This window comes from Acanthochromis polyacanthus, chromosome 4 (genome assembly GCF_021347895.1).
Source record: "Acanthochromis polyacanthus isolate Apoly-LR-REF ecotype Palm Island chromosome 4, KAUST_Apoly_ChrSc, whole genome shotgun sequence".
In the NCBI taxonomy this organism is placed as follows: Eukaryota; Metazoa; Chordata; class Actinopteri; family Pomacentridae; genus Acanthochromis; species Acanthochromis polyacanthus.
Genome location: NC_067116.1, coordinates 41,434,980 through 41,447,128, shown reverse-complemented (window position 1 = coordinate 41,447,128; position 12,149 = coordinate 41,434,980). Strand labels below are relative to the sequence as shown.

Below are 12,149 nucleotides of genomic sequence, written 5' to 3'. Positions count from 1 at the left end.
AAAAAAGACCCAAGTTAGAGCAGCACAGAGAGAAAACTCTTCTTTTTTTTCCACACTCCTCCATCCTGTGTTCTCCAGCAGACAGCGTCTTGTATTGAAAGGGAACAATGAGGTTCTTAATCAGTGGACCTTTCCCCCTCGCCTGTTCCTGGGTCAACTGATGGCCCACACTGCTTTGTAGCAAGTGAACAGCATAAAATATATGTTTATGAAAAGGAGAATTAATCACAGTGGGTATCTTTGGATAAAGTCATATTTGTTTTTTATACCCTTTCTCCAGCTCTGTCTAGGACGGCTTTCATGTGGCTGTAATTACCATATTTCATTAGCGTGTGGAGTGTCACCGCTGGAGCATCAAAGCGGTTGGCTCTTCGTATGTGCGGCAACCACTGCCAGGGAAGTACACAACTATCTGTTTTTTTCCCAGAATAAATTCGCCCTCGCCTGTTTTTGAGTGCACTCTCTCCCTCAAGCTGCTGTCGATATCAAAGAGAACCCATTCCGCATGTGAAGTGCCCCTTGTGCAGAATAATAAAGCAGTGCATCATGGCAAAAAACTGTGAAACACAACACTCTCACCACCATCCTTCAATGCACAGGCAAGGACACACACGCACATACACACATGGACACAAGCACACATGGTATTCCTTTCTCCTTTGTACCTACTTTACTCGCCTTGGTACACATTCGCTCCTTCTACCTCAGCACTTAAAAACAAACTATTTTGTCTTACTGCGTGTTGCGATACAGAACGAGCTGTGCAGCATATGTGTTTACTGTTCTCGGAAACTACATGTTTGTTTTCAACACAAAATGCGTGAATCTTTATTCGCTGCAGTGTAGTAGAATAAAAACACGACTGTGTTGTATTATCACTGTTATGAGCAAATCCAACAGCTTAAAGTTTATATCTCTGTGTTGTGCAACTATTAACTATAAAACTATGAAAAAAAAAAAGATTTTTAAAAAGCCAAGGATGTTTATATTCCTTTATCACAGAGACAAAAGCCAATATTGTATATTTTTCTAAGCTTGTCAAACAAGCAACGCAGGTGTAAACAAGTGACATCTGCCAGAGATCACAATTGCAGTCACAGAATAAACAACACTGGCTGTGTTGAATGAATTGAAAGAATAAGTCACCCATTGCATCAATATCGCCTTTTATTAAGTCTATAAATAGTTTCTGGGTTACATTGGAGCTACACAAGCATTAGTTTCCACTACAATTGCAGATAATATTCTGTTCTGACCGAATATTAAAACTGAACAAATAGTACCATCCTTTAACACACACAGTGAAGGTGAAACCACAACTAAGCAGCGTAGTGTGACCCTTTAGCTGTAAACATTCACCAGATGCTGTGTTGCTTTCGAGACTTGCACCTGACCTGCGTTAAGGCGCTACAAGGCCACAGGGCTCAATCCTGCAACTCAAAGCCACCAATCTTCAAGGGGACTCGGACAATAGGACGCAATAATGTCTCAATCAGCACAAACACGGATGAGCTGTGGGTTAGCAGAACCATCCCAACAGCACGCTTCCCCTCCGCTATCAGCAGGTTTATCTGCAGGGAGATGAGCTATCTGCCCCTCAGGCTAAACACACTTTTTGTTTTCCCAGAGCTTTATGGCTGCCCTCGGCTAGACAGGGAATCAAAGCTCTCACCACACAGGACATGGTCAGGGTAGACAGATGTTTGCTGCGACTCATAATTACAGATCTTGCGTTTCAAAAAAAAAAAAAGACATTTTACCAACATCCTTGAGCAGCAGCAGTGCAGAATAGACCTGATTAACTGAGAGACAACACATGTGAATGTGAAAGTTGTCTTGACTGCGCGACGACAAACTCCTTGGCGTGTTATTGCTGTGATCCTTGTGGAAGCTGCAGCTCAACATCCAAAGTGATTCACACTTGAAATGCTTTTAACCGCCCCCAGAAATCGATGCTCTCCTTGGCGCCGCTGACTTTCACTCTTTATAAGTTATTGATCAAAGATGAGGCTGCGACACTTGTGTCTTCCGCTATTGTGCATTTTTTTCTTCTTCAGCAATTCACTGCACCACATGTGTCCTTTTAACACTGTATGTCCGAGACCTTGGACAGGAGCTTTAACAAATGACGCCTTGTTCTGCTGCTGTTTCTTTCCCCTCCATCTCTGAGTTGTCAGCGAGCACCTTTAACGTCCTCTCAGGGGCAAACACTGCAGTTTGATTCTTAATCCTTTTACCAGAGGTGATTTTTAACAACTTCCTGGTCCCCTCTGAGTCAAGTCAATGGGTCTGAAGCCTGATCCACTGCAGGCTTCCTTCAGGCCCGCTAAGCCTTAACCTTAGAGCCCCTCTACCCCTCCAACACCGTCCTAAGAGGCCAAAAAAAAGAGGGGGGAGCCGGCCGGAGGGTGCCTGAGGTGTGTGGAGAAACCGAGGACCTGCCACATTATATGCTTTAACATGACTGGCAAATCCACCACGGTTAAACAAACTTAACCTTCATTTGTGAAACGGTGCAAATCAAAGGGCAAAAAACGACTTGTGCAAGTAATTACCACCGGGGGAGAGCAACAGGGCGAAGGAAGGATGGAAGGGGAAGTGGAAGGGGAGGGGTGAGGCGGCGGTAGTGGTGGGGATCGGGGGGGGCAGGGAGGGTCTCAGGGACAGCTCGGCGTTAACAGGTTGAATGGAAGGAAATGGGAATCATTTAAGGTGAGGGGCATTTTTAATGAGTTTGCTCAGAAATTGATTTCCACTGTAATCTTTTATTTATATGCGGCAGGCGGCGTGTCCCCGGCAGAGTGAGGGTCAGCCCTCAGAGCGTCCTGTCAAGGCCCCCGCTCCCTCAAACAACACCCCAAAGCCCAGGGAAAATGGTATTCTAGCTAAGGCAAATATTGTCCTGTCTTGGCTTAAGGGGCGAAAAAGCTGTTTGTTCTAAAAAACTTGCTCTTGTCTTGTTTTTTTCCTGCTGCTTAAGAAAGACTCTCCTGAAAGATGAGCTAAAACTGAAGCAATTCTATGCAATTAGTACTTAGTAGAAACATTTAATGAATTATTCTTACAGTTACCAGTTTAAAGATATTACAAAAAATGAAACTGAGGGTGCATTCTCGCTTTATTTCTAGTTTATTTTCACACACAGTTAAATGATGTGATGTCCAATAAATTCATATTTATTTGACTCTAAATATACACATATATAAATACATCGCCCTGTTAATGATTTATGCAAAAAACTATCATGTTTCACACATTTAATTATAAGAAATGCAAATCAGTTTTGCTGAAAATACAAAATAAATTTAAAATTCTTTGCATGATTTCAGTTTTTTTTTAGTAAAAACAACGTCTGACAATATTAAATGTGGGGTTTTGTTTCTCATTTTGTGATCAGAACTTAAACAACCCGCCCGGCCAGCAGGCAGATGGGTCCCCCCTATTTAGAGCCGGGTTCTGCTCGAGGTTTCTTCCCTGTTAAAAGGGTGTTTTTCCTTGCCACTGTCGCCTTTGGGCTTGCTCTGGGGGTCAGGCATATGGGTTCTGTAAAGCGTCTTGAGACGATTTGACTGTAATTGACGCTATATAAATAAAATTGAATTGAATTGAATTGAATTGAATTGATAAATGCTGCAAGCACTGTGACCAATTTAATTCAATATTTTTTGCACATAAATTTAGGAATTAGAATATATTTGTACATACATTTCAAATGTGTTTTTTCTTGTGATTATTTCTAGGCTTAAAGCTTCATAATAGATATAGTTTTCATTGGTTTGAAATGCACAAGTTGACTATTTATCCTAAATTATTGGTTGAAATCCTTCTATGTGAAGGTTCTAAAGCCACATATAGTGTCAGAAAAGCAGCACCTACCTGTCTCTGTGCATGTCTTTACGCTCAGGCTGCTTATGAGGCCTTTAAACAGGTTTTCATCAGCACCACTTTGTCCGATTTGCTGCAGCTGAAGTTATTCTGTGGCTCTAGTGCCGTTTAGTGGCTGAAGTGCTGAACTACAGCAGTGCAGCCATGAGGGCCGGTGTATCCTCAAAATGATTATATTTCAACTGTACGAATACTGAGAGCAACACTGTAATATTTTTTTATTTGAACAATTCATTCTTAAACTGACTGATTCATTTTGTAAAACCAGAATTTTCCGCTTTTTGCTACTCGATCAGCTCTTCAGGGGTCAAATTTCCTGCACACAGACACCAAGATGATACTTATTAAGAGTGGAGAGCGATCATCGTACACTTTTTTCCTCCCACCTGAAGGTGGTTTAGTTCTACAGTACAGTATACTGCAGGTGTTGTCTACATTTCTACAGCCAGCTTTTTATTTCTTTTGTCTATTTTAGTGCAACAGTGCTGTCAGGTTGCTAACGATGTCTCCTTTGAGAAGCGCCAGTCTTCTTTCAGGGTTCTTCATTTCATTGATTGAGCTTTTAAGTCACGTCAGTCTCATTTCTAGAGCACATTGTAAAGTTGAGTTGAGCAAAAGTGTTGCACAGTTATAAATAGCAACCTACAAGACATAAATGCAATGACTCAAAAGACAAATCTAAATAAAAACACTAAATTTAAGGAAATTTAAATATATAACGCAATAAAAGATGAAGTCAGGAGGTTGAGATTTACCAAGATGGAAGGCCAAAGAGAAGAAGTGAGTCTTCAGCAGTGTCTTAAAAGCTTCTGAAGTCTCAGCAATTCTTACGTTAAGATAACTGAAGGTGCAGCTACTGCCAATCATCTGAAAACATCTGGTTGGAAAATGTAAAAGTTCTGCTAAATAAGGAGGTATCAACCAATTTAAAACTTTGAAAACAAACAATAAAATCCTATGATCAATCTTGAAACAGACAGAAAGCCAGTGGAGAGGGACAATATTGATGATCATGTTTTCTTTTGCTGTTTAAAGACAAGCAGCTGCATTTTATACCAACTTCAGACCCTGAATGAGCAGCTGCTCTGAACCCACATCCACAGAATTACAATAATTAATAATAGTCAAATGATGAATGACTTGATTTCAGCTGATAGAGATTATGTTATTTTTGAGCTCTCATAGAGCTGTGGAGCTTAGAGTAAGTAAACATCTAAGATTTTGAACTTTTAAAAGTGAAGCTCGATCTGCTGATAGTTTAAAGTCTGATGTGAACAAAACGGCTACTACAACATGAAGAAGTTATGCAGTTGACTGTTTTCTTTTCACTTTATACACTCAAACCCCTCCAAAAAAGAGTAATCTCGATGTTAAAATCTCTACAATGTTGGGTAGACTCAAATTAGACTTTGAACAGCTTGTTAAAATACAATTTGATCGTTTATTAATGACTGCTAATTCTTCGAATTACTCAACTTCCTGAACACTTTTCTGAGCCTGCGACTGAAAGATTTAGATTTTAAGTGCATTGTCCTAATATGCATTACATACATTCTACTCGGTTTCCTATCTATTAGCAATCTGATGCAACCATAATGTGCAGGTTTTCTTGGTTTCTGCCAGCAGATGGCACATTTGGATAACCTGTTGCACAAGTTTCCCTCTTTGCCACTAACACACACACACTTAACTACAGTTTTTCTTCCAGTATATGTCTTTATTCTGTTTAAACTTTACAGTTCACTCATTAGTTAAGACAATATTTTTCAATAGTGTTAACCCAAAAACATTTCTAAATTTGCAGATAATTAGAATCTGTGCATGGAAAGCAGCAGGCAGCATCTCTCTTTTGTTAGGCTTCTTCGGGCGGCTTTCGGGTATTTAATGTTTTTTTTTGTTTGCTTCCACTCTTTTCCGTGACCGTTAAAGATCCCCACGCTGTAAAGAAATAACTCTCAAAACACTTCATTAGTTTTCAGAGTTTAATTGTTTTCATTTATCTTTCAAAAAGCAGGAAAATATACTCTTTTCTTCCAGAAATAATAAATATACAATATTTCTTTATGAACAAAATGCACAATTTACAAAGTGGCAACCAAGTGCTGCACCTCATACACAGTACTGTATGCATTCAAATCAGTAATCTCAGAGTTATAACTGCCATTAGTATGTTCTAGTCTCATTATTAAGGTCAGTTTTATTTTTCTATACAGTATTACACTTGTCATTAGGTAGAAAATGCCAACTCTTCAAAGTTACAATTCTTCATCTTATTATAGTGTTTGTTATTCTCTCTTAATACTTTCATGAGGTTTGGACTCCACCCTTTACAGCCCAACACAATCCATTCGTGGCTTGGCTGAGAGCTTGTTCCACACATTTTGAGACTTAATTTTTCTTAAAAACTTGGCTTTTCTTCAGGCTGGAGCTGATCTTTGACAGCCGAGCTTTTCCTCCTGATGACGTCTTGTTCCAGCTGAAATATTTCTCCATCTCTGTGCCTGCTGATGGGCATCCTTTTTTTCTGTCTTTGTCATGTACATTCCACTGCTCTGCTATGGATGCAGTAGTGTCTTAAGTGTTTGCCTGTGAGATAACAACCATCTTGTGGTCAGGAGGTGAACAGCATGTGTGATAACAGCCAGGCTAAAACACAGGACAGAGCGCTGTGGATTAAAGCCGGCTGGGCTGAGCTGGAGCTCGGCGGAGTCGAGGTTGGTGAACTGGGCTGTTCCTCTGTAGTGATGATCTCCATCCATCTGTGCTGCTCCTGATGAGTCAATGGAGGCTCCACCGTTACGTAGCCATTGATTATCCTCAAGTTAGGTGGTGGAGTTGTGCTGGAGGAAGGAGAAAAACACAAAAAGATGACCTCAGATGTGTAAGCTATGATAGGGTGAAGGTACCAATACATGAAGAAGGTAGTAAATTTGTAGAGATCCCCAACAAATCTGAAGTTTATTTTGGATTCCCTTCAAGCTAGCACTTCTGGCAGAACCAGGTTCAGGGATGGCAGCCATCTGACTACATGGTTGGGGCAAAGGTAATGGCACTTGTCCAAAGGGATGTTTTTACACCGAAGGCATTGTGAGGCATCATGAAAAATCAGATAACAATGTGGAATAGTAAAAGTGTTCTTGGGGTCTCTTAATCTATTTGCATTTACAATACCTTAGAACAGGGGTCACCAACTATATTTGCCAGAGGGCCAGAATTTTACCGGACAGTCACTTTGGGGGCCGGACCCTCAAACAAAAATTAAATAAAAATCGAATTTTGGCATAACATTATTATTTGATGTTTATTTTTTATATTTTTTCCATTTCATTACAAAACTGAAGGCATTTTTAGCCTTTATGAGTCAGTGCTCCTATCACCTGTACCACAGTCAACCACTAGGAGTGATAGAGATATTTTGCCTCATCTCAAGTCAACTTTATTCACAGAGCACTTGAAAAAGAAACACCGCAGAAGTGACAGGAAAAGGCCTCTTAACACGGGTAAAATGGCACTCTCTAAGGCCACGAAACGAAAAGTTGATGTGGAAAACAGATCCTTTAATAATGACTGGACTGACTGCTTTAATAGTGTGGACCACATGATATTTTCTCTTTGATCCTCACAATTTTGGAATCCAGTCGTGGGCCGGATTGGACGGTTTGGCGGGCCGGATTCAGCCCGCGGGCCGCCAGTTGATGATCACTGCCTTAGAATGTCTGAAATTAATCACACTAATTAAAAACTAATTGTGCTGCTTCTCAACATTGGACACTTGATGCTCATCAACATGAATCAACGCAGGATTCATACTCTCCTGACCTCCGCTCGATGCTCCTCATTTGCCTGAAGTATCTGAGAAGCTGAGAACTCTCAACTTGAAGCAAATTATGATTTTTTTTTTAACATTAAATCATGTAAACATATCCTAGTAGACCCCAAAACTTTAAATATGAACCTGTAAAATGTAAAGAATATGGGGTTTTTACTAGGATTGATACCATGCTCAGGTCTGTACAGGAAAATGTAGCTGGAACCAGTCACTATTTAGGTTTGGGCTGAACAAGTTGGGGAAAATATGTCATTGCAATATTTCTGACAAATATAGCAACTTGCTTATTCGCTGTGTTTTCAGCAACTAAGCCCATGATGGTCTTTCCTGCAGGGACAATCTCCACATTTCAGTCTTCATCAAGTCTCATTCGTAAAATCTTTACAGATGTCCACCTATAAAACATTATTCCTGTTTCGGGTTGCTTCATAAAGTTGAATATCTCTGCAGAGCTAAACATCAGTCGCAGATCAGAATAGAGATCTCACCTGTCTCCGATGCGAACCCACAGGTCGCTGAAGAGACGAGGTCTGCCGTGGCCTCGGTGAGCTTTGCGAGGCCTTTTGTGCCGTCCGAACTCCTCCAGCTGGCTCAGGCTGTCGGGGAGCAGAATGTGAGGCAGCTCCTCTCCTCCGAGGCCGGGCATGAAGTCCGGTTCTTCCAGCTCCACCTCCGTCTCCGGACTGGTTGGACTGTTGGTGGTAGTGGTGTCGGTGGTCTCCTCGCTGGATCCTGCTGCAGGTGGTTCTTCATCTGGTTTACTGGTGGAGCAGGACAGAGCCAGTTAATACTAGGGATGAACCGATACAGAGGTCTGTTTTAGGGCCAATGCCAATTAGTGGTAATCAAGAAAGGCGGTATGATTAATTATTGTTTTCCTGACTCTGTTTCAGGTTTATCTGTGGCTGCCTTCTAACATAGCCGCTAGCTGTTTGCATGGTCTTAGCCACTGTGAGAGACGCTAATTTCCTGGTTCGTGGAAACGACTTGTTTCTTGTTCAGTTTTTGCTGCCTGAGAGACATTTCTGAGACCACAGAGTGACAGACTGAGAGAGAATCCTGCAACACACCTGAAGTAGCACATTCAATATATGACTTAGCAATAACTGGTCAATAAAAATACAGATAATCTGAAAAATATGCCAAATATCAGTTACGATAATCAGCCAGACCAATAATCAGTCTATCTGTAGTTAACACTCATTTTACTATATGAATTGTGGCTCTATTAAGAGGTTTCACACCCACACTTTACTTATAGAGTAGTTTGTTTTTTTTTCTAAGATTTTTTTTTTCAAAATTGCAAGTGTTTTTGGTAGTGGTTTCTGACCGCTCATTTGCTTTTTCCACTTACAGCCTTTAACTTCAATCAAGGACACAAACACCACAAGAGATCCTTAGCCTTATTAAAGCTGTTCTGAGTGACAGAAATATCCAGCAGGCAGTATTAGAGGAAGCTGTAACTCATGTGGCCATACTTTGTGCATCGCAACTGACATCTGACCAAAGAAGACCACCCAGAAACCCTGAAAACCTTTACCACGCTCCACTTTCTTCTTCTACCTATTACTCATACTTTCTTGTTCTTTCTCTGTCAATGTGGCTCGCATGTGACTTTGAAGGAAGAACATAAAAACATCAACACATCATTTAAGACACTGAAACACACAGTGGGAAAAGTAAGAATAAAATACAGTAACATTATTTTCTTCTGCAGAAACTTGAAAATTACTAAATTGTACAAGTAAACATTTTATGATGGATTATAAGCTGGATCTTGGTTGTGATTTCCACCGGAGCTGCTCACTTGTAATTAGTTTTGTCTGTCTAGTCGTTATAAATTCGATGGTCTGCACTTCTGCTTTTACAGCCTCTCCCCTCTTCTCATCCAGGCCCTCATGGCTTGGTCAGCAGCGATGATAGATCCAAACCTGCGGTCAAGCTACTGTGGAGCCAAAACCCTGGTCTGGTCTGTCAGTCATACAATCACTCTTTAAGACATTTCACCGAAACACTCGAGGTCTGAGGCTAACAGCTTTCGTAAACGCACATCTTGTGGTGATTTTTTTTTCTTCCCTCCGCCTGTCACGTCACCTTGTATCTGGGAGAGTCTGCGAGTGTGTGGTCGTTGGATGTCTGTGTGTGTCCAGCGTACAGAAGTGTTTTCGCGACCACAGTAAGTCAGTCCACTTGTCAGCTTTTAAACCACCGGCCGAAGCCCACAACTCTGCAAACAGGGTGGAGGGAGATAGAGAGGCTGGTTTTACAGCTGTAATTTGCAGCGAAAAGTTTGCTGGATGGGGATGTTTTTTACTGGTATTAAAAGATTCTTCTCGTTGCGCCTTGTTTTTCCATTTTCACTCCGATTCAAGTGGTTGTTGTTATTGTTTTATGGCCCCGAGGTGAGAGGGGAGCTGTTCCATGCCAAGGAATGGGGGGGTGGGGGGCTGCTGCATACACACAGATATTAAAAGGGATTATGAAGAGTTTTTGTGTGTGAAGAAACACTGCAGGGCCGACGCCAAGTGTGTATATACTGTTTGAGAGTGTGCAGGCTTGCTGCCCTCGCTCCTTGGCATGGAGCATCACTGCACTCAACCCTGCATACTCATGCGTATGTATGTGTTTGTGCTGAGAACAGGCAGAACCACCGCTGGCAGTTTGCCTTTGGCAGCCGCGAGAGAGAGAGAAAGAGGGAGGAAGGAGGAGGGGAGGAAGGTGAGGGAGTTGATGAGGTATCAAAGGATTCCTGCATAGCTGAGCTTTATTTGTTACAGAGCACAATTTGGACCGTGTCAGTAATGCACTTCCATAAATCTGCAGAGGTTAAATGCCTCAACTCTGCAGAGAATTACATGGACTGGCGAAGTTGTGGAGGAAGGGGGGAGGGCACAGATGCAGATGCACGTGGACAAACGTATGTGCACTCTCCTGCCAAAAGTATGAGTGCATGAATGCTTTGTTTCGCAGCCCTTATTACCATAACACTATCAGCATGCTGCCGGGACATAATCACACTCTCCCCGTCTTTTTCCATTCATTATCTTGTCAGTTTAGCAGACGCTCTTGGTTCGGTTTCAAAGTGTAACCTGTGACTGATTACCTGCATCACGCTGGAGTCATCCAATACCCAAAACCGAATTAGCTTCGAAATAAAATAATATGTATCATCACCATCAATAAATCAGGCAGACTCCATGATGTCAAGAGTAACCAGAGCAACCATGTAGTTTTGTTTTTTGGGTTTTTACCACAGCACGGTAATCATATGACACACTCTGTTCTCTGCTTACTCACTCTGTGACCGGCTCTTGGTGATCAGACGGCGTGTGGACGATCTCGTAGCCCTCCTGTTTGAGGATGTCCAGAACACTGTGGTTCCCCAAGAAATGACCTAAGAGCAGACAGAAGGTCAGAGGGCAAGACAGATTTGAAACTGGGTTCTTTCCAAATCTGCATTTTAACTTTGTGACTAATCATAGTCTGGATTTGTTCTCATGGGAATTGGTTACTGGTATAAACGGTATGGTAATGTTGCTCAGTGCATGAAACTTCCAGAAATTTTCCACATCTTATCAGTGGAATGCAAGAGATGACAATGTTGGTTGGTCAGTCCACCGGTTTAGTAACTGATAAATGGCCTGCGCTTTAAAATGTTTCTCTTTCACACACTCATTCAAACACCAATGGCGACAGAGCTTTCATGCATGGTGCCTTTCTACCATCAGGGGCAACTTAGGGTTCGGTGTCTTGCCCAAGGACATGCGAAGGAGCCGGGGAACAAATCACCAACCTTGCAATCAGTGGACAACCATATGAGCACCAGCCACCCAAACTTAAATGTCTGAAGAATTATCAAATGCATTTGCTGTGAAATATTTACAGACATTCACTTGTGCTTAAAATGCTTTACATTTTTAAGTTTAGTTCTGTTAAACAAATCTGTGTGACATCGTAGTTTTGTCACCTGCACCTGTTTTTGTGCACATTTGGTTTGATTGTTGGTAGAGCTGCTGGTAAAATCAGACATTGATGCTGAAAATGCATCCACATCTTCTGACATGCTTCAGTTCCATCCATCCATCCGTCCATCATCCATCCATCCGTCCATCCATCCATCCGTCCATCATCCATCCATCCATCCATCCATCCATCCATCCGTCCATTTTCTCTATACCGCTTTATGCTGTAGAGGGTTGTAGGGGACTGTTGAAGTCTGTGCCTGTCGACAGGTTTTGCTTCAGTTCATTGTTGTAAATATTATCCTTCTATATTTCTATGTAACCACTGTCTCATGACATTTTGTTGCTTTTGGCTCCAGTTATTGTTCAGCAGCTGCAGCAGAGTCACACTCAATGTAAAAGTTTCCAAAAACCCAAGACTTTGACAGAACAGGAGAACTACAGATGATTACAAAACACAGAGGTGGTTTGTG

General features: G+C 41.6%; 1 protein-coding gene across 1 annotated transcript in view; it reads right to left on the bottom strand.

Moving 5' to 3' along the window:
- Positions 1-5,853: 5,853 nt before the first annotated feature.
- trabd2b (TraB domain containing 2B) overlaps positions 5,854-12,149 on the bottom strand; it is an 87,544-nt gene continuing 81,248 nt past the window's right edge. The window contains exons 5-7 of the mRNA XM_022211453.2: positions 11,012-11,108; positions 8,203-8,475; positions 5,854-6,725 (exon numbers count right to left, since the gene is read on the bottom strand). Of these exons, the coding sequence (XP_022067145.2) occupies positions 6,497-6,725; positions 8,203-8,475; positions 11,012-11,108 (599 nt within the window). The 3' untranslated portion in view covers positions 5,854-6,496. The remainder of the gene's footprint in view (positions 6,726-8,202; positions 8,476-11,011; positions 11,109-12,149) is intronic.